This window comes from Bombina bombina, chromosome 6, assembly GCF_027579735.1.
Source record: "Bombina bombina isolate aBomBom1 chromosome 6, aBomBom1.pri, whole genome shotgun sequence".
Classification (NCBI taxonomy): Eukaryota; Metazoa; Chordata; class Amphibia; order Anura; family Bombinatoridae; genus Bombina; species Bombina bombina.
This window is the reverse complement of record NC_069504.1, coordinates 1,111,648,172-1,111,671,073: the sequence shown is the minus strand read 5'-3', so window position 1 is coordinate 1,111,671,073 and position 22,902 is coordinate 1,111,648,172. Positions and strand designations below refer to the sequence as shown.

Below are 22,902 nucleotides of genomic sequence, written 5' to 3'. Positions count from 1 at the left end.
TTCTATTTGTCTTCTCCATTGACTTCTATGGGGAATACGTGAACGTGCACACAATTTGGCTGTTTGGATTGCGCAGCTTAACACAAGTTATGTTGCAACTTGTAATAACTGTGCAACCCCAGATGCGAAAAAGCCATAACGTGCACAGTATTTTCGCAATTGATTTGCCGCATGACTTGTAATCTTGCCCACGTTTCATTTTGAGTTCCATGTCACTTAAATTGATGGTAAACTCTCCCCTTTTTAAATTCTCCACTTTTTAAAAACAGATCCAGAATGTTAGTGATATTTTAGATGGAGTTTAATTCATCCGTTGTAATGAAGATGTGCTATAACTTACTTTTTAATATAGAAATTCAAATACCCCGCGCTCTGCCGCCAAGTTCAAAAGTCAATTTTTCAGTGAGCTAACAGTTTGAATTGTTGTCCAATCATCACTTTCCCTATATGGCATGTTATGGTATAACCCTGATATCGAGGGTTAATACCAGATGAAAGATGCCCTGAATACGGGATCAGCAACACATGAACCCAGTTAATTCCCCCCAAACACGAGACCAAGCTCCGTCTTGAGGGTAAAACAGAATCTAATTTATTGAGGGCTATATGCCCGGTATTTATGCAGGTCTCCCACCTGGTTGACACTCCCCTAGGGGACAAGATGGGAGATTGGAAGAGTATAGTACATTAGATAGAGGGACGACGCCCTTTTACAGGATACAATAGAATTACATTACATAATCAAATAAACAATCAAACACAAGAAAACAATGGATTCCTTCCTGGCACCTGGCAGTCTGAACTCTGGAGGTGATTAAACAAGGTGAACGCTTATCACCTAAACCTAATTACAGTAAACAATAGCTGATGCCAGGAAACCTGTCTCAGAAAATACAGTTTCTCAAAACTGAACAAAAGGAGAGGTAACCCCTCCAGTACTGTTGGATTCACACCCTGTACCTATAATGGGCACAGGGTGACTTATCATAATGCCCGAATCTATAATCCGTAGGGAGGTTGACAAAGGGGTCTGTCACATGGATCCCTCCTGGTGGGACACTCTGGCAGACCCAGCTTGACCCTTTGGCGGGTCAACTTGGGGATGACCGGACTAGGAGGTGGTAGGAATGTCAGTTTTCCAGGACAATCCATCTGCATTCCCATTATGAGAGAGAATTCCTGTCTGTATAAATAAGGGTTCAACTTCTTCAGTGCCCAGACCAGGGCTAAACATTCCTTCAAGTTTTTTTTTCAGAGACGCTTCTTTCCAGTTGGAGACAAATCTCATCGGCTTCTTTACAAGTTTTTTGTACCTGCTCTTTATAGGTATCCAAAAGCCCTTCATACTGACATAGGGTGCCCTTGAGTTGCTGCACCTCACTATGAGCCAGCGTCAGCTTCTTCTCCAGTGTCGCTAAGTTTGTCTTTAATGTTTCATGTTCCACTCTCAAGCTGGTGTTTTCTGCGGTCTGCCGGTGCAGCTTGTCTAGCAGAGATTCCCGTTCTAAATGCGCTTTTTCCTCTGCGCTCCTCTTGTCTCCCGCTAGCACCGTTACGTGATGGTTTAACGTGACCATTTCATCCTCTACTTGACTCTTCTCCTTCATCAGCGCATTGTAACGGGACTTCCACGTATCAATAGCGGATAGAGATTTACTAAGCTCAGCGTCCTGGGGCTCAGCAGCAGGTGGGTCATCTCGGCGGCACAGGTCTGGGCATGGGTAGTTACAGGGTTAACATCAGCGGTACCCATGGGAGCGTAGGCAAAAACAAGGGGGGCCAAGATATTTCCAAGGAGAACATCAGCTGGTAAGTCCTTCATGACCCCCACATTCACATGTCTAGCGCCCACTCCTCAATCCAAATGTACACGGGCAACAGGTAGGTGGAACACAGTGCCCCCTGCTACCCTCACAGCCACAGTGTCTCTGGTGTGCTGGTTCTCAGACACCAAGTTCTTTTGGAGCAAGGTCATGGTAGCACCAGTATCCCGTAGACCACTGACCTCCTTCCCATTCACTTTAACCAGTTGCCGGTTATCCCAGTGGGCAGCTTGCACGGGGTCTGCTTCATGTAGGATACCCCATCATTTTTCCTCCTCTACACAGTGGGCAGCAGGCTGAGGGTTACGTGGGTTTCTGCCAGCGGGTCTTCTCCAGGACTGTGCTTGGTTCGCTGTGTTTAGGGGACACTCTGGTCTTTTGTGCCCTAGTTACTTACATCCGAAGCACCGAATGGGCTGTGAGTAATCCCTTGAGTTGAACTGGGCTGTCTGAGGATAGTTCGTGGCTGGAGGCGGTGTGGTAGAGCGGTGCGCCGGGGGTTGGTAACTAGTAGCTGCTGGGGTGATTGTGGATCGGTACTCCACTCTGGCAGGGATCTTAGTGGTAGCAGTGTCCAGTTTGCGGGCGTCTGTAAACTCATCTGCCAGGCGAGCAGCTTTATGCAGGGTGGAGGGTTTACGGTCCCGAACGAATTCTCTAACTCCTGCGGATAACTTGTCAAAGCAATGTTCCAACAGGAATAGCTGCAACACCTCTTCCCCGGATACAGCTTGGCACCCTGCCATCCAGTGAGCTGCTGTGCGGTGCACCTTACATGCCCACTCAACATAGGAATCTCCAGCTTTTTTAACAGTGTCTCTGAACCATCTCCTGTATGCCTCTGGTGTAATCGCATACCAGGAGAGCAGAGCCTCTTTTACAGCATTATAATCCCCAACTTCCTCATCTTGAATGGCCCGAAAAGCCTTGCTGGCCCGGCCGTATAATTTTCCGGATAATATCATGACCCAGTCCTCTGCGGGTACCTTGTGTAGGGCACATTGCCTCTCAAAATCCGGAAGGTACCCATCAATCTCTCCTTCTGTTTCCATGAAGTTTTTAAAAGCTGCAAAATGTACTTTTCTCTTTTCCACTGGGGTTGCTGTGACTTGAGCTGCTGCAGCGCCGCTTTGGCGAAGTAGGTTGGCCTCCACAGCTGCTATGACCCGGTCGATAATTTTGGCAGTCGGGTTGGGGCCAGTCTTATTTTAACCGCCTGGTCAAAGCTTGCTTCTTTGGGAGTTCTGTCTGATATGCTGGGCTCATTGGTTCCTTCGGTCCCTGGTACTATGTCCATCTCGGTCAGTATTGTAATAATCTCCTTCTTCCTGAGGTTACTGGCCTGTCGGCCCATTGTTCTAGCACGTCTTTAAGGGTGGCTCTTTTCAGCCTTTCATACGGTTTTCCTATTAGGTCCGGATGTGTAGTTGCTCTTCTGGGTGATGAGGACCATCCCGTCGCTTGCCACCAATTGTTATAGTACAACCCTGATATCGAGGGTTAATACCAGATGAAAGATGCCCTGAATACGGGATCAGCAACACACGAACCCAGTTAATTCCCTCCAAACACAAGACCAAGCTCCTTCTTGAGGGTAAAACAAAATCTACTTTATTGAGGGCTATATACCCGGTATTTATGCAGGTCTCCCACCTGGTTGACACTCCCCTAAGGGACAAGATGGGAGATTGGAAGAGTATAGAGGGAAGAGGGAAGATGCCCTTTTACAAGATGCAATAGAATTACATTACATAATCAAATAAACAATCAAACACAAGAAAACAATGGATTCCTTCCTGGCACCTGGCAGTCTGAACTCTGGAGGTGATTAAACAAGGTGAACGCTTATCACCTAAACCTAATTACAGTAAACAATAGCTGATGCCAGGAAACCTGTCTCAGAAAATACAGTTTCTCAAAATTGAACAAGAGGAGAGTTAACCCCTCCAGTACTGTTGGATTCACACCCTGTACCTATAATGGGCACAGGGTGACTTAACATAATACTATAGAGGGTTAGAGTTAATACAAAGATTCTACACTCAGACTCTTAGCTAATCCCAAATGGTGATGTAACCTCAAAAACACTATCACCGAGTTTAGAAAAGGGGAAAGAGTGATTGGGATAGCGCTATGCAGCTGCGAGTCTTATAGAGTGAAAATAAATAAATGTTAGTTTGGATCTATTTATATCTGCATATGAGGGTGTCCCTGTTTTGGTTATCCAACTTTGCGATTTTTATTTTGGTATGTGAAGTTCCCCAGTTTGTTTGGATCATGACTTAACATAATGCCCGAATCCATAATCCATAGGGAGGTTGACAAAGGGGTCTGTCACATGGCACTTTTTGTTGTAGCTAGAGCTCTGATTGGAGTACAATTCAAACCTGTAGCTCACAGAAAAATGTACTTTTAAATTGGGCAGCAGAGCGCAGGGTATTGAAGTTCATATCTATATTAAAAGTATGTTATATTGCATCTGATTATTGAAAAGGGGATAGTTTACCATCACTTTAAACTTATGATTGTGTTACCATGTGTATCAGTAAGTATGTATCTTTCTGTCTGGCTGATAAACCATTCTATGGCATCTAGTTATCAAGCCGTCAACTGAAAATAAGCTGGAATTCCACAGCGTATTTGTGGCGAGCCTGATTCCCCTTAGTTATCAAACCCTACAGACCGGCAAAAGTAGAATTTTGTGACGTAACATACGATCCGCCGGACTCAGTCCGACACAGACCCCGCCGGACTCAGTCCGAAACAGATCGATGCTTACGTCATTACAGATGTTCCGAATGCAAATTCGGCACAATCTGACTACTTTTGCTAGTTATCAAATTTCTATCAGGTACACTCGGCACTATTCTGGCCCAGCGTACCTGGTTTTCAATCCGCCGCCCTGAAGGCAGCGGATACCATAGGAATCAATGGGAGTCTGAAAGCAGCGAAAGCTCATGTTCGCTGCTGCCCGATATCCCATTGATTTTTATGGTAACGTTTACACCTAACACCCTAACATGTACCCCGAGTCTAAACACCCCTAATTTGCCGCCCCCGACACCGCCACCACCTACATTATATTTATTAACCCCTAATCTGCCACCTCGACACCGCCGCAACCTACATTATACTTATTAACCCCTAATCTGCCGCCCGCCACCGCCGCCACATTCATTATACTTATTAACCCCTAATCTGCCCCCCCTACACCGCCGCCACCTACATTATGCTTATTAACCCCTAATCTGCACCCCCTACACCGCCGCCACCTACATTATACTTATTAACCCCTAATCTGCCCCCCCTACACTGTCGCCACCTACATTATACTTATTAACCCCTTATCTGTCCCCCTACACCTCCACCACCTACATTATATTTATTAACCCCTAATCTGCCCCCCTACACTGCCACCACCTACCTACATGTATTAACCCCTAATCTGCCGCCCCCAACGTCGCCGCCACTATATTAAATTTATTAACCCCTAAACCTAAGTCTAACCCTAACACCCCCTAACTTAAATATAATTTAAATAAATCTAAATAAATATTCCTAGCATTAAATAAATTATTCCTATTTAAAACTAAATACTTACCTGTAAAATAAACCCTAAGATAGCTACAATATAACAAATAGTTACATTGTATATAGCTTAGGGTTTATTTTTATTTTACAGGCAAGTTTGTATTTATTTTAACTCGGCACAATAGTTATTAAATAGTTATTAACTATTTAATAACTTCATAGTTAAAATAAATAGTAATATACCTGTAAAATAAAACCTAACCTAAGTTACAATTACACCTAACACTACACTATAATCAAATTAATTCCATAAACTAAATACAATTAAATAAAATTAAATAAAATTAACTAAGGTACTAAAAAAACAAACACTAAATTACAGAAAATAATAAACAAATTACAAGATTTTTAAACTATTTACACCTAATCTAATCCCCCTAATAATATAAAAAAGCCCCCCAAAATAAAAAAGCCCTACTACACTAAATTACAAATAGCCCTTAAAAGGGCCTTTTGCAGGTCATTGCCCCAAAGTAATCAGCTCTTTTACCTGTAAAAAAAATTACAAACCCACCACCCACGCAACCATCCCTACTCTAAAACCCACCCAATCCCCCCTTAAAAAAACCTAACACTAACCCCTTGAAGATCACCCTACCGTGAGAAGTCTTCACCCAACCGGGCCAAAGTCCTCAACGAAGCCGGCAGAAGTGGTCCTCCAGACGGGCAGAAGTCTTCATCCAGACGGCATCTTCTATTTCATATATCCGGCGTGGAGCGGCTCCATCTTCAAGACATCCGACGCGGAGCATCCTCTTCATCCAACGTCTTCTTGAACAATGACGGTTCCTTTAAGTGATGTAATCCAAGATGGCGGCCCTTCAATTCCGATTGGCTGATAGAATTCTATCAGCCGATCGGAATTAAGGTAGGAAAAATCCTATTGGCTGATTGGAACAGCCAATAGAATGCGAGCTCAATCCTATTGGCTGATTGGATCAGCCAATAGCATTGAACTTCAATCCTATTGGCTGTTTGCATCAGCCAATAGGATTTTTCCTAACTTAAATCCGATTAGCTGATAGAATTCTATCAGCCAATCAGAATTGAAGGGACGCCATCTTGGATGACGTCACTTAAAGGAACCGTCATTGTTCAAGAAGATGTCGGATGAAGAGGATGCTCCGCGTCGGATGTCTTGAAGATGGAGCCGCTCCGCGCCGGATGGATGAAGATAGAAGATGCCGTCTGGATGAAGACTTTTGCCCGTCTGGAGGACCACTTCTGCCGGCTTCGTTGAGGACCGGTTGGGTGAAGACTTCTCACGGTAGGGTGATCTTCAAGGGGTTAGTGTTAGGTTTATTTAAGGGGGGATTGGGTGGGTTTTAGAGTAGGGTTGGTTATGTGGGTGGTGGGTTTTAATGTTGGGGGGAGGTTGTAATTTTTTTTTACAGGTAAAAGAGCTGATTACTTTGGGGCAAATGCCCCGCAAAATGCCCTTTTAAGGGCTATTTGTAATTTAGTGTAGGGTATGGCTTTTTTTTTATTTTGGGGGGGCTTTTTTATTTTGTTAGGGGGATTAGATTAGGTGTAATTAGTTTAAAAATCTTGTAATTTGTTTATTATTTTCTGTAATTTAGTGTTTGTTTGTTTTTGTACTTTAAATAATTTTATTTAATTGTATTTAATTGTATTTAGTTTAGGGAATTAATTTAATTATAGTATAGTGTTAGGTGTTAGTGTAACTTAGGTTACGTTTTATTTTACAGGTATATTTGTATTTATTTTAACTAGGAAGTTATTAAATAGTTATTAACTATTTAATAACTATTGTACCTAGTTAAAATAAATACAAAGTTGCCTGTAAAATAAAAATATACCGTAAGCTAGCTACAATGTAACTATTAGTTATATTGTAGCTAGGTTAGGGTTTATTTTACAGGTAAGTATTTAGTTTTAAATAGGAATCATTTATTTAATGATAGGAATATTTATTTAGATTTATTTAAATTATATTTAAGTTAGGGGTTGTTAGGGTTAGGGTTAGACTTAGGTTTAGGGGTTAATAAATTTAATATAGTGGCAGTGATGTTGGGAGCGGCAGATTAGGGGTTAATAAATATAATGTAGGTGGTGGCGGTGTAGGGGGGGGCAGATTAGGGGTTAATAAATATAATGTAGGGGGGCGGTGTAGGGGGTGGAAGATTAGGGGTTAATAAGTATAATGTAGGTGGTGGTGGGCTCCGGGAGCAGCGGTATAGGGGTTAAACACTTAATTTAGTTGCGGCGGGGTCCGTGAGCGGCGGTTTAGGGGTTAATACATTTATTATAGTTGCGGTGGGCTCCGGGAGCGGTGGTATAGGGGGTAAACAGTATAGTATAGTGTGGGTGTTTAGTGACAGGGTACCAATAAAGCTGTGAAAAAGCCAAAGAGCAGCGAGATCAATGACTGTTAGTTAACAACAGTTCGCTGCTTATCTCCCCGTACTTGGTGCACGGCTTTTTGACAGCTTTATTGGTAATTTTGGAGAACGTATTCAGGTCCGCGGCAGTGATGTTAGGCGATCTTAGGCGAGCGTATTGGTGCCGTCGAATGCAAGTAATTTGACGGCTTGATAAATAGATGCCTAAATATTTGTTGTTTAGAAATTAGGCTGTAATTCACCTTAAATTATCTACATCTAAAGATGAACTCTGACAATGAACAGATACGTCACTCTCTGCCAAATCATTATAGAAAGCTGAGTTGCCAATGAAACAAGCAAAACAAAGTGTAATTGCCCGTACAGCGCAGCACATGCTGTTCTTAGACTATTTAATCAGCTCTATTGGAGGACAACCAGTATTGTTTTTTTCCCTGACCTATGGTATAGGCTATATTGTGCTAGAAACTCCCCCCTATGTGTGACTAGTTATTTCCAAGATGGCACTTGCTTGACCTATTGTTTAATAAAATAATTTTATAGCATAATAATTAATAATTAAAGGGACTTGATACTCATATGCTAAAGCACTTGAAAGTAATGCAGCATAACTGTAAAAAGCTGACAGGAAAATATCACCTGAACATCTCTATTGAAAAAAGGAAGATATTTTACCTCACAATTTCCTCAGCTCACCAGAGTAAGTGCTGTGTAAAAAGTTATACTTTAGCTGCAAGTAAAAAAAAAAAAAAAAAGAAGGAAGAAGAAATGAACAGCAGCCAATCAGCATCAGCAGTGCTGAGGTCATGAACTGTGATCACATGAGATTTCATAGTAAACTTCCTTAAACTGAATAGGGAAATAAGTTATAACATGAGTGTGCATGAGGTACGCTCCCTTGCAGGTCCCCGGACAGGCCTACTGATTTGCTACTTAAAGTCCTTTACAATGAGTTGTGAATACTTAGGACATTTTGAGAACGATATCTTCCTTTTTTACATAGAGATGTTCAGGTGATATTTTCTAGTCAGCTTTTTACAGCTGTGCTTCATCACTTTCAAGTGTTTTAACATTTGGGTATCATGGCCCTTTAAGTGTTATACAGTAGAGGTCGTCTATACAGCTTCACTATCCCCAGCTAATAAAACAAGTTTTGATCAGATATCCTCTATTATAGTGATACATTGAACTTTCTGTCTCATACAGGGTGGATCCTGTGCCACACGATGCCCCAAAGCCCCCTGGGTATACTCGGTTTGTCTGCATTTCTGACACCCATTCCAGAACTGATCTCCTCCAGATGCCCTATGGAGATGTTTTAATTCATGCTGGAGATTTTACTGAGCTTGGGCTTCCAAGTGAAGTGAAGAAGTTTAATGACTGGCTTGGTGAGTACAGAATTATTTGTATATAGAGTCACTTACCCCAATAGGGGCTTGAAAAATAGTCAGTGAAATAGTTATTAGAAGACTTAAAGGGACATTAAACCCTAAATTTTCTTTCATGATTCAGATAGAGAATACAATTTTAAACAACATTCCAATTTACTTCTATTATTAAATTTGCTTCATTCTTCGGATATCCTTTGTTGAAGAAACAGCAATGCACATGGGTGAGCCAATCACACAAGGCATCTATGTGCTACCATTGCTACTAAGTCTATTTAGATATGCTTCTCAACAAAGGATATCAAGAGAATGGAACAAATTAGATAATAGAAGTAAATTGGAGAGTTGTTTAACCCTTTGAGTGCTAAGCACCTGGGTGCTAAGATTTTTTAATTTTTTTAAAATATTTTAATTTTTTGAACAAAATTTTTTGAACTTTTTTTTTTCAGACCCCCAAGACTTACACTGTTGGTTAGGTGATTACCTTTCCAATGGTGGGTCTTGGGGGTCTATAGCTGCTTAGATGCCTGAAATACAGGCTTCTAAGCAGCATGCCCCCTGCTTCTATGCTTAACATTGTATAAATAAAGTTGCGTGGTGACATCATCACGTTATTGCTTGTGACGTCACCACGCAAAACGGGAAGCCCCAGCAATGCCTGTCACTCTACAGGCATGATCGCCGGGGTAGGAGTGGGTGGGAGCCCCCAGATCTCCCTCAAGGTGGGAGAGTGCTAGTGATGGCTCTGAGCCGTCATTAGCACCAGAGTGGGAAACTGTGATGGCTCAGAGCTGTCATTAGCACTCAGAGGGTTAAAATTGCATGCTCTTTCTGAATCATGGAAGAAAAAATTGGATTTTGTGTCACTTTAAGAGACACTAAAGTGCAGAGCAGCTATGCACTACTGGGAGCTAGTGATTGGTCTACACACATATGCCTCTTGTTATTGGCTCACCAGATGTGATCAGCTGGGTCCTGGTATTTGCTGCTCTGGAGTTGACTGTATACCCCTTTGAAATTAAGGTTTTTATTATTGTTATTACTATAATAATAATAATTATTATTATTATTATTATTAATAATAATAATTTATTTGCCACAAAATTCTGTGGAACTTTTTAATTGCACTTTTATGTTGTTTTAAATATAGTGAAAAATAAAAATAGTGCAGACATATTATGTGTCTGGGATCAGTGGTAATCTTCAGTGGTACATACAATATACTACTGTATACAGAAATGTCACTGGGTCTGATATTGGCTAAATCTGTGGCCCCTGTTCCAGTGCATTGGAGTTCCCCCGCACAGTGCCTGTTGTTGCTTTTGTGGGGTTTATACATTCTAATCCATCCTGATTCATTTGGAAACCCAATGATAAACCATTTATCACATGATATTTGTGGCATAACAACCCCCCCCCCCCATACCTTGTACTGGGACAGACTGACAAACACTGATATTCAAACCTATCACAAATCTCACCCTAGCAGCATCTTTTCACAATGTTTAACTTTTTTGTTTTGGCAGCTTTGAATTGTTTCCCATTTTTTCCAATTTTGAGTAATGTTTCTTTTTTTTCCAGTGTTCTCATTCTTGTGCATACTCAGTACTCATGTTAGCAATCATCTTTTTTTTTTAGTATCTCACCTCAGTGCCTCATTGTTTCAATTGTGATGAGATTGTCTTGTTGTTTATTTTTATTTTATTTCTCTTTTTTTTTTTTTTTTTTTTTTTAATATTTATTTAGATTTTATACGGTACACACAAAAAACATATACATTTCAAAAGAGTAAACCACCATACCAGGCGTCACGCAGGACCCAAATCAATAATGGTACTTTAGAGTATAATACAACATATATACCTTCATTACCTGTGTTTCAAACTGAAAAAAAAAGGAGAACCAACTCTTTCTCACCGCACGAACTCGCACTCGTCTGACCAAAATTTAGGGAAATGGACAGCGAAAATATTTGCTTGAACAAAGGCAGATTTAAGCAAAGGTTTAACTAAACTTTTTTGTACTGCTTTTTGTAATGTTAATATAAAAGGTTCCCATTTTCTAAAGAAAAAGATTAAATGTTCCTCAAGAGGATGCATTAAGTTAAATTGTTCTATTGTGCATTGTGTAATCAGGACGTTTTTAAGATGAGAAATCTTGGGGTGCTGAACATGTTTTCCATGTTTCTAAGAATAAGATTACGACCAATTAATATAATCGTATTTATAAGTTTGAAATTTTTGGGGACCCCTTGAAACTTGGAAAGAAAAAAAAATCTTGATTGGTTTAATATAATAGTCTAAATGTAAAACTGCATTCATCCAGTATAGAATTTTTTTCCAAAACTGGAAGACTTTTGGATATTCCCAAGAGCAATGTAGCAGGTCTGCCTGCGCTGACTTGCATCTAGAACAAAGGAGGACCCGTGTTTTGTACCATTTGTATAGAGATTCCGGGGTAAGGTAACTCCTTAGACTGATCTTAATCTGAGATTCCCTCCATGATGTTGGCGTCCATGATTGATCAATTATTTTAAAACTGTCCATTATAATCTGCTCATTAATATCTGGAAACTTTTTGGACCATTTTGCCACCATATCATTAACTTGCATTCTTGAGGATGTTTGCACTAGTAACAAATAAAAAGGAGAAATTGTATATATCCCGGATTGGTAACTAGATATTTTACTGCATAGTTCAACTAGTGACCAATCTGTACCATATTTTTGAATCAATTCATACATAAAATGTCTTACTTGAAGGAAGGCATAGAATTGCTGTGTTAGTAGGTCAAATCTATTTATTGTTATTATGCTTCTTTGAATGCATTTTGGACATTGTACATGCTGTGTTTTATGAAGATTTACCCAGGTGTTTGTGCAGTTTCTCTTTGAGCTTGTACATTTGTAAAGAGAATTTGTACTGGTACTGGATCTATTTGGGGTTTTTTTATGACTGGACTCTGCAGCAGTGGAAATATGTTCTCTGAAGTGATTATTCCAAGTTTGGTGGAGGAGAGATAATAGTCTGGGGAATGTTTTCTCAGTGTTTGGACTAGGTTCCTTAGTTCCAGTGAAGGGTCATCTTAATGCTACAGGATACAAAGAGATTTTAGACAATTAGGTGCTTCCAAATTTGTGGAAACAGTTTGGTTAAAGCCCTTTCTTTTTCCAGCATGACTGTGCCCCGTACACAAAGCAACGTCTATGAAGACATGGTTTGTTGAGTTTGCCATAGAGGAACTCAAGTGACCTGCACAGAGCACTGACCTCATCCCCGCTGAACACCTTTGGGATGTACTGAAACGTCAACTGTAACTGTGTCAGACCTTCCATCCATCATCAGTGCCTCATCTCACAAATGCTCTTTTGGCTGAATGGATACAAATTCCCACAGACATACTTCATAATCTTGTGGAAAGAGTTCCCAGAAGAGTGGTGTTGTTATAGTCACATGGGGGGGGGGGGTATTAATGCATATGGTTTCATAATGGGATGTCCAACAAGCTCCTATAGGTGTGATGGTCAGGTTGTGTATATATAGTATATATAGATATAGTGTATCTGCAATTGTTATTTATTGGGTAAGCTGAAGTTAAGATTTTCTTATTGTCCCCAAAGTGTTTTCTGTCTCTTGGCTTCACATATAGTCAGAAAATACCAATGGCACTACTAGGATAAGGTAGACCTAAATACCCAATGTCTCGCCTCTGGGTTTGGCTGGGTGTGGGTGCTGTGTATAACTAACTTGGGTACTACAGAACAGCGAAAAGAATACAATTTTAGCACTCCTAGGTCTAAAATTGATAAAGTTAAATCAATATCACTAGCTATTCACTGGGAATAGATAAATAGAAGGCAAGATTAATAGAACTACTAAAATATAACTTTTATTGGGTTAAAATAAAATTGGATGAAACATTAAAAACACTCTTAGGTACTGATTGTAGTACATATGTAGATATTCAAAGTGATAATACTTATGGTATATGTTAGAGCCACTGATCCAATTTGGATTAACTGTGTCCAAGAATCGTTAATGAAGTGGATCCAATGTATGAGAGGGCAAGAATTGTGGGTATTGACAATAAAAAAATATATAATTAGTTGTAACAGCTTTAATATCACTCTAATTAACGCTTGAATATTGGTATTTAAGTCCGGAATGGGTGTGATCCCATTAATACAACTCTACTAGGACCAGGTAATCTTCCTGGATTGGATACATTAATAGTAGTGGAGGGTTAACGCCTTGTTATATTGTAGGATAATGTTACCAAATATAGTGGCATTAAAACGAGAGATTAACTATATATAAAGTGAGAAAAATTGTATACCCGTGTACGTGGTATACTGATCATTATACATAGGTATAGAGAATAAATAAACTTATATGGGACCTAATAGTTGAATGCTTATGCACATATGTGTCAATAATGTGAACCTATGTTTAAAAGATTAGCAAGTACAGTAACTCACTCATTCCCAATGTAAATGAATATATTTCAATGATTGGAGGCAAGTTGGGATAAAGTGATGATAGTAAGAAACATATAAGTAAAATATGTATTGGATACGGGTAGTTATCAGATAATAGTGACTAAATAAGAGTAGCCACATTAATTGAAAAATATGAATTATACGTTCTGGACTGAATTACCAGATTAAAGTAGCTCCAGAGAAATGTTATTAATGGCTGTTTCAACTAACCCTCCACAACAAGGCTAAGACGTGTAGGTATAATGGATTTACACGTCTAATGTGTGCCAATATTCTGAGTTAACATGTGGTAATTTATTACGATTTAACTGGACAGTACCCGTTTTACTCTGTTTGGTTGTTTAGTTTATATATCAACTTGCAGGTGGATAATTGAACCTCCTGTACAAAATCCAAATATTCTACTACATTGCAGTTTCGTTCAGTTCCTTCTTGTGGAGGGTTCGTTGAAACAGTCATTAATAACATTTCTCTGGAGCTACTTTAATCTGGTAATTCAGTCCGGCCACTCTTACAGTAAAACATTATATGTATTTAAATTTTATAATTAACCACTGCGGCCTGCTTTATACTGTACTACTTTATTGTGAACAAGTAGTGAGACTTAGATATTAAGAAGAAAAAATGGGGTTTATTTAGCAGCGCTAAAAAAAAGCTAGGAAATGATGATACCAATCTAATTTATGTTTTATACAATCTATTTTATTTAAAAATTCTTATAACACATAAAAACAACAGCAAATGCTTTTCCTAATTAATAAAGGGACGTCTCCCTTATACAACACTTATAAAAACAGACTAGAACCATATAATCCTAGAATTTCAGGTATAAAGGAATTAATTCTATAGATAACATATGGCAAGCAACAAATTTCTAAGATAAATGGTGAATTAAATATTTAAAAGGCACAAATGTATCAATCCTAATAGCTTTACAGTTCTTCAGTAACAAATTCAGTTATAAAGTTACACAGTTACTTTCCTTGGACATATAATTGGCTCAGGTGTGCTGGATAGTTAAAAAGGCAAAAAACAGCCAATATTCTGATTTAGGTGCCAAAGCAATCGTGGTTAATGGAAATGGTTAATTTAACAGATGAATACCTTGATGTCTTTAAAGTTCAGTTTGCGTGTTTTAAAAAACGTAGTGCAAATTAGTGTAGAGGTACCTTAATCTGTCCTGGTTGCAACCGCTGATTATCTTCACTGTGAGGGATTCACAGACTGTTTGTTCCTGGTGCTTCTGATAAGTCACCTGACCTTCTCTTTGATTCAGAGGTCAGGGGTGATGATCCGTTCTGGTGATGTAGTTATCCTTTTTTTGTTTTCCTTTCTTCTTATAGCCCAAATATTGTTTTCATCTGGGTTCCCTCAGACTTCTTAAGGTTTGAAGAAATCTTTGGTCAGTGTTTAGCAGTAACACCGTATTCCCTGAAGTTACCAAAGGTAGATTTTAACTTGCAGGGTCAGGAGAAAAGTTTAAAGTTGCAGGGTCACACAGCTTTGTGACAGTAGTAAATGAAGTTTAGTAGAGTGTAGCAGGTCCCATTCAACGCGTTTCACCCTTCTGGGCTTTATCAAGAATCTTGACTTATCAGAAGCACCAGGAACAAACAGTCTGTGAATCCCTCACAGTGAAGATAATCAGCGGTTGCAACCAGGACAGATTAAGGTACCTCTACACTAATTTGCACTACGTTTTTTAAAACACGCAAACTGAACTTTAAAGACATCAAGGTATTCATCTGTTAAATTAACCATTTCCATTAACCACGATTGCTTTGGCACCTAAATCAGAATATTGGCTGTTTTTTGCCTTTTTAACTATCCAGCACACCTGAGCCAATTATATGTCCAAGGAAAGTAACTGTGTAACTTTATAACTGAATTTGTTACTGAAGAACTGTAAAGCTATTAGGATTGATACATTTGTGCCTTTTAAATATTTAATTCACCATTTATCTTAGAAATTTGTTGCTTGCCATATGTTATCTATAGAATTAATTCCTTTATACCTGAAATTCTAGGATTATATGGTTCTAGTCTGTTTTTATAAGTGTTGTATAAGGGAGACGTCCCTTTATTAATTAGGAAAAGCATTTGCTGTTGTTTTTATGTGTTATAAGAATTTTTAAATAAAATAGATTGTATAAAACATAAATTAGATTGGTATCATCATTTCCTAGCTTTTTTTTAGCGCTGCTAAATAAACCCCATTTTTTCTTCTTATCCACCATTTAGTTCTCTTTGAGGGAAGAACTTTTTTAGCAGCAGGAATCCACCTTTAGGCGCTCCTATCACACTACACATAAAGACTTAGATATTAACCCAAACGCTGTACAGAGCTCAAACCCTACTCTTGCTGTAATACTCATATACGGTGCTATATAATAACTGTGGCAGAATCCTACGGTTTGGTCAGTATACTACCAGAACGTATACTTCATATTTTTCAATAAATGTGGCTACTCTTATTTAGTCACTATTATCTGATAACTACCCGTATCCAATACATACTTTACTTATATGTTTCTTACTATCATCACTTTATCCCAACTTTCCTTCAATCATTGAAAAATATTAATTTACATTGGGAATGAGTGAGTTACCGTACTTGCTAATCTTTTAAACATAGGTTCACATTATTGACACATATGTGCATATGCATTCAACTATTAGGTCCCATATAAGTTTATTTATTCTCTATACCTATGTATAATGATCAGTATACCACGTACACGGGTATACAATTTTTCTCACTTTATATATATATATAGTTAATCGCTCGTTTTAATGCCACTTTATTTGGTAACATTATCCTACAATATAACGAGGCGTTAACCCTCCACTACTATTAATGTATCCAATCCAGGAAGATTACCTGGTCCTAGTAGAGTTTTATTAATAGGATCACACCCATTCCGGACTTAAATACCAATATTCAAGCGTTAATTAGAGTGATATTAAAGCTGTTACAACTAATTATATATTTTTTTATTGTCAATACCCACAATTCTTGCCCTCTCATATATACATTTGGATCCACTTCATTAACGATTCTTTGACACAGTTAATCCAAATTGGATCGGTGGTTCTAACATATACCATAAGTATTATCACTTTGGATATTTACATATGTACTACAATCGGTACCTAAGAGTGTTTTTAATGTTTCATCCTATTTTATTTTAACCCAATAAAAGTTATATTTTAGTAGTTCTATTAATCTTGCCTTCTATTTATCTATTCCCAGTGAATACCTTGGCTTCACATATGTCTGATGATCCTATTGATCCTCTTACCATCCTCTCATTATTTTCTCTCTCCTGGTTTAATCTGCTATTGCTGAAGTATTGGGTACACGGATTGTTTCTTATTCTCTTTGAAATCCAGCTCACTTTCTTTACCCTTCTATTTATATCCTCATTCTTTCTTCTCTTCTTTCACTTATCTGTCTAATACCCTAACTAAAGACCACAACACCTGCAAATGTATTCATGATAAATATAAATACAATTTTATTATAAAGTAAAAAAAAAAATAAGAAAATATGTTTGGTTTATAACTATGTAAGGGAATCTAATTCTGCTTTATATGAATCAGTACGGAATCCTTGTTAATTTTTAAAAAAACGTGTCACTTAGATACTACAAGAATCATAGTCTTGTATGAGATGTTTTTTTATTAGTTAGACGTGTATTGACAAAAGATTTGATTCCTATGGGGAATGTCATTAGGGCAGCAGAGGAGCAGCTGGACAGAGTATTAAGCTTAAATAAAGTTAAAGTAGCTAGTGCTAGTCCTACAAGCCAGAAGCAACACAAAAAGCACATAGAAATATATATTTTTATTTATATACAGCTATATTACAAGTTTTGCATATGGTGTGCGGTACGGCTATACCGCTGAAAAATTGTCCATTGGTTGTGGAATGGAAGGTCTCCCGTATTACAAGTTGCGGCGGTATAGCTATACCACAAGCGTTTTAGCCTGTAACGCAACAATCCATTCCGCACTCAAAAAAGATGTTTGAGTGTGGGATTTTCCATAGCGCCGTATTGCAAGTTTTTCAGGCAGGCTATAACGCAAGCGTTATAACTTAAACTGCCACAATACTTTCCTCGATCTGAGACCAGTAATTTTTCGATTTTGCAAAACAATTTTTTTTCACAAAACTCATAACTAAAATGTTACAAAGCACACTGGCAACCATAAACTACCTATTAACGCCTAAACGAAAGAAATGAAAAATAAAAAAAACTAACATTACAAAATTATAAAATCCTTACACCACAAATAAAAAAAATAAAAAAAACATTACAAAAAAATAATAAACAAAATTATCCAAAAAAATAAAAACTATACCTAATCTAATAGCCCTATCAAAACAAAAAAGCCCCTCCAAAATAAAAACACCCCCTAACCTAACAATAAACTACCAATATCTCTTTAAAGGACCTTTTGTCGGGCATTACACTAAGTTTAACAGCTCTTTTACCTACAAAAAATTGCAAAGTCCTCCCAACAGTAAAACCCCCACCCAACCAACCCCCTAAAATAAAAAACCTAAGTCTAAAAAAAAACTAAACTACCCATTGGCCCTAAAGGGGCATTTGCATGGGCATTGCCCTTAAACGGGCATTCAGCTCCTTTACTGCCCATGCCTAATCTTAAAATAAAAACACCCTCATTTTTTGTAGGTAAAAGAGCTGTTTATCTTAGTGCAATGCCCTACAAAAGGCCCTTTTAAGGGCTATTGGTACTTTATTGTTAGGTTAGGGGGGGTTTTATTTTGCGGGGGCTTTTTTGTTTTTATAGAACTTTTAGATTAGGTGTAATTTTTATTGTTTTGGATAATTTAGTTTATTTTTGTAATCTTACATATTTTTTATTTTTCTTAATGTTAGTTTTTTTTTTTTATTTGTAGTTAGGATTTTATAATTTTGTAATGTTAGGTTTTTTATTTTTCATTTCTTTCATTGATTTAAATAGTAATGTTAGTTTAATATAGTTTAAACTTGTTTTTTTTTATTTTACAGGTAAGTTTTTATTTATTCAAAGATAGTTATATTGCAAGTTTAATTTAAAGTTAGGGGGGTGTTAGGTTTAGGGGTTAATAGTTTAATTTAGTGCGTTGCGATGTGGGGGGCATCGGTTTAGGGGTTAATAGGTTTAGTTTATTAGTAACAATGTGGGGAGCTGGCGGTTTAGGGGTTAATAATTTTATTTAGTGTTGGCGATGTCGGGGGCAGTGGTTTAGGGGTTAATAATTTTATTTAGTACCGGCGATGTCAGGGGGCGGTGGTTTAGGGGTTAACCATTTTATTTAGTTCTGGCGATGTCAGGGGGCGGTGGTTTAGGGGTTAATCATTTTATTTAGTACCGGCGATGTCAGGGGGCGGTGGTTTAGGGGTTAACCATTTTATTTAGTTCTGGCGATGTCAGGGGGCGGTGGTTTAGGGGTTAATCATTTTATTTAGTGTCAGCGATGTCAGGGGGGGCGGATTAGGGGTGTTTACACTAGGGGTTTATGTTAGGCTTTTAGGTTTAAACTTAAATTTCTTTTCCCCATAGACATCAATGGGGTTGTGTTACGGCGATCTCCATTCCACGATCGCAGGTGTTAGGTTTTTTTTCTAACACCTTCTCCCCATTGATGTCTATGGGGGAAAGAAGCACGTAAACTCAGCCCTTGGCTTTTGTGCGGTATGGAGCTTATCGCACCATAACGCACAGCACAAGGAGGCTTTTCAGTAACTTGTAATGGCAGCGATATGCATTTTTTTGCGTTCTTTACGTACCCGGTTAAGCGCACAATTTGTAATCTAGGTGATATTTATTTAAATGGATTCAGGATTCTCAATAACAAAATTGAAGCTTAAATACTTACTGGCTGATACAGAAATTAATAAACTAACTGCTATGTTTGTCATTATTATAACAATCTGCTAACAACTGGACAGACAATGGATCACTCATTTGAAACATGAGTATTTCTGCATTCAAACGGCTAGAGTCTTGCGTTATGAGTAAAAAAGCAGCGTTAAGGCTCATAACGCTGCTTTTTTACTACCGCTGGTATTACGAGTCTTACATATTTAGGGGCACAGCACACTTTTTTGGCCTTACCGCAAATCAATTTACGCAATTTGCGTATAGTCTATTTTCAATGGGACTTCCATAGCGCCGGTATTACAAGCTTGTCCTGGGAGGCCAAAAAGTGAGCGGTACACCCTATACCGTCAAGATTCGTAAAGCATTCTAAAGTCAGTAGTTATGAGTTTTACACTACAACGCTGTAGCATAAAACTCATAACTAAAGTGCTAAAAAGTTCACTAACACCCATAAACTACCTATTAACCCCTAAACCGAGGCCCTCCCACATCGCAAACACTAAAATAAAATGATTCACCCCTAATCTGCCGCTCCGGACATCGCCGCCACTAGAATAAACATATTAACCCCTAAACTGCTGCACTCCCGCATCGCAAACACTAATTACATATTATTAACCCCTAATCTGCCGTCCCTAACATCGCCGCCACCTACCTACATTTATTAACCCCTAATCTGCCGCCCCCAACATCGCCGCCACTATAATAAACATATTAACCCCTAAACCGCAGCACTCCTGCATCGCAAACACTAGTTAAATATTATTAACCCCTAATCTGCTGCCCCTAACATCGCCGCCACCTACCTAAAATTATTAACCCCTAATCTGCCGCCCCCAACGTCGCCGACACTATACTATATTTATTAGCCCCTAAACCTAAGTCTAACCCTAACACCCACTAACTTAAATATAATTAAAATAAATCTAAATAAAACCTACAATTAATAACTAAATAATTCCTATTTAAAACTAAATATTTACCTGTAAAATAAACCCTAAGATAGCTACAATATAACTAATAGTTACATTGTATCTAGCTTAGGGTTAATTTTTATTTTACAGGCAAGTTTGTATTTATTTTAACTAGGTAGAATAGTTACTAAATAGTTATTAACTATTTAATTACTACCTAGCTAAAATAAATACAAATTGACCTGTAAAATAAAACCTAACCTGTCTTACACTAACACCTAACCTAACCCTACAAGTAAATAAATTTCCTAAATTAAATACAATTAAATAAATTCAATACAATTAGCTAAATTACAAAAACAAACAAACACTAAATTACAGAAAATAAAAAACAAATTACAAGATATTTAAACTAATTACACCTAATCTTATAGTCTTATCAAAATAAAAAAAGCCCACCCAAAATAAAAAAAAAATCCTAGCCTAAACTAAACTGCCAATAGCCCTTAAAAGGGCCTTTTGCGGGGCATTGCCCCAAAGATATCAGCTCTTTTACCTGTAAAAAAACAAAACACACACACCCAACAGTAAAACCCACACAACCAACCCCCCAAATAAAAGCCTAAGTAAAAAAAACTAAGCTCCCCATTGCCCTGAAAAGGGCATTTGGATGGGCATTGCCATTAAAAGGGCATTTAGCTCTATTGCAGCCCAAACCCCTAATGTAAAAATAAAACCCACCCAATACACCCTTAAAAAATTCTAACACTAACCCCTGAAGATCCACTTACATATTTGAAGACCGGACATCCATCCTCAACGAAGCCGGGAGAAGTCTTCATCCAAGCGGCAAGAAGACCTCAACAAAGCCGGCAGAAGTGGTCCTCCAGACGGGCAGAAGTCTTCACCCAGACGGCAACTTCTATCTTCATCCTTCCGACGCGGAGCGGCTCCATCTTCAAGACATCCGGCGCGGAGCATTCTCTTCAATTGACGGCTTCTTCTACATTGAAATTTCCTTTAAATGAAGTCAACCAAGATGGCGTCCCTTAGATTCCGATTGGTTGATAGAATTCTGTCAGCCAATCGGAATTAAGGTTGAAAAAATCCTTTTGGCTGATGCAATCAGCCAATAGGATTGAGCTTCAATCCTATTGGCTTATCTAATCAGCCAATAGGATTGAGCTCGCATTCTATTGGCTGTTCCAATCAGCCAATAGAATGCAAGCTCAATCCTATTGGCTGATTGCATCAGCCAATAGGATTTTTTCAACCTTAATTCCTTAATTCATTGTAGAAGAAGCCGTCAATTGAAGAGGGTGCTCTACGCCGGATGTCTTGAAAATGGAGCCGCTCCGCTTTTGTAAGGAATCTTTTATATAGAATATGGATTGATTGTGCAAACTAATAAATATATACTTTTACCACCTAGTCTCACACCAAACCTTGACTCTTTAGATTTTCTTAGGAGTCTTGTTTTGCTCACTGACTGGGGGATGACTACTTAGTCATAGGCCTAAATAGGGAAATCTGAGAATTGAATCCCAAATTTAGATCCCTATAATCACTATAGTAAATGTAGCAATATTTGAATGATAGTATGGATTTGAGAATATAACACTTCAACAATAGTTCCAAACTGAATAAATAATAATTATACAGTAACTTAAGCACAAGTAAATCTTTGAGTAATTGGTTTAGATATTATACTGGAAGCACATGTCAATGGAGATGAAAGAGTTAAATGCTCAAGTTAGTATGTAGCAGATGAAATGCAAGCTTAGCTGTTAGTCAAGCAGTGTAATTAAGCCACAGCGTTCCTTCTATAGATAGGTATTAGTATAAACAGTCCATTCATATGCAGAGTAAATTCAACACTTCACAGTTTCAATGTAAACACAGTCTTTAAGGTTTTGGTAAAGAAATGCTGAAAGCGGAACTTCAATGAGGCAAGTTAAACAAATAAAGTCTCTAGCAAAGTTACGTTCTATTAGTAATTACCATTAAGTCTTCAAGGTGGAAATCCAAAAGGCAGATACGGTTTTAGTAATAGATAGAAGGTTACCGTTACTCCGTGTACTTCACTAGCTTGCCTGGAGCTGACTGCGTCTGATGACGTCACAGGCGCCGGGTGCTGTGTGGCTTAACACTGATCTGAGAGAAGTGCAGTGCTGCAGACTGGCGAAGCTGTTTGCTGGGAGGAACAGTCAAGCTCCGGTTCCTGCTGAAAGTAGGTACTCTGTTGAAGTGTAAAAAAGGTAGAGGATTAAAAGAGGAACTGTTAATAGTAGTATCCGGATAGAGCTATAACCTGGTAGCAATAATGTTAGGCTTTAGTTGAGTAGAAATAATCCTATAAATGCAAATTAGGTTCTCAAGAGAATGGCTAGACACAATTCACTGAAGACATATAGTCCAACTGAACAAAT

General features: G+C 38.3%; 1 protein-coding gene across 1 annotated transcript in view; it reads left to right on the top strand.

The window, feature by feature from the left end:
• The window catches only part of MPPED1 (metallophosphoesterase domain containing 1), a 341,777-nt gene that overhangs the window by 114,158 nt on the left and 204,717 nt on the right, over positions 1-22,902 (top strand). Inside the window, exon 2 of the mRNA XM_053716262.1 lies at positions 8,984-9,165. Within this exon, the coding sequence (XP_053572237.1) occupies positions 8,984-9,165 (182 nt within the window). The remainder of the gene's footprint in view (positions 1-8,983; positions 9,166-22,902) is intronic.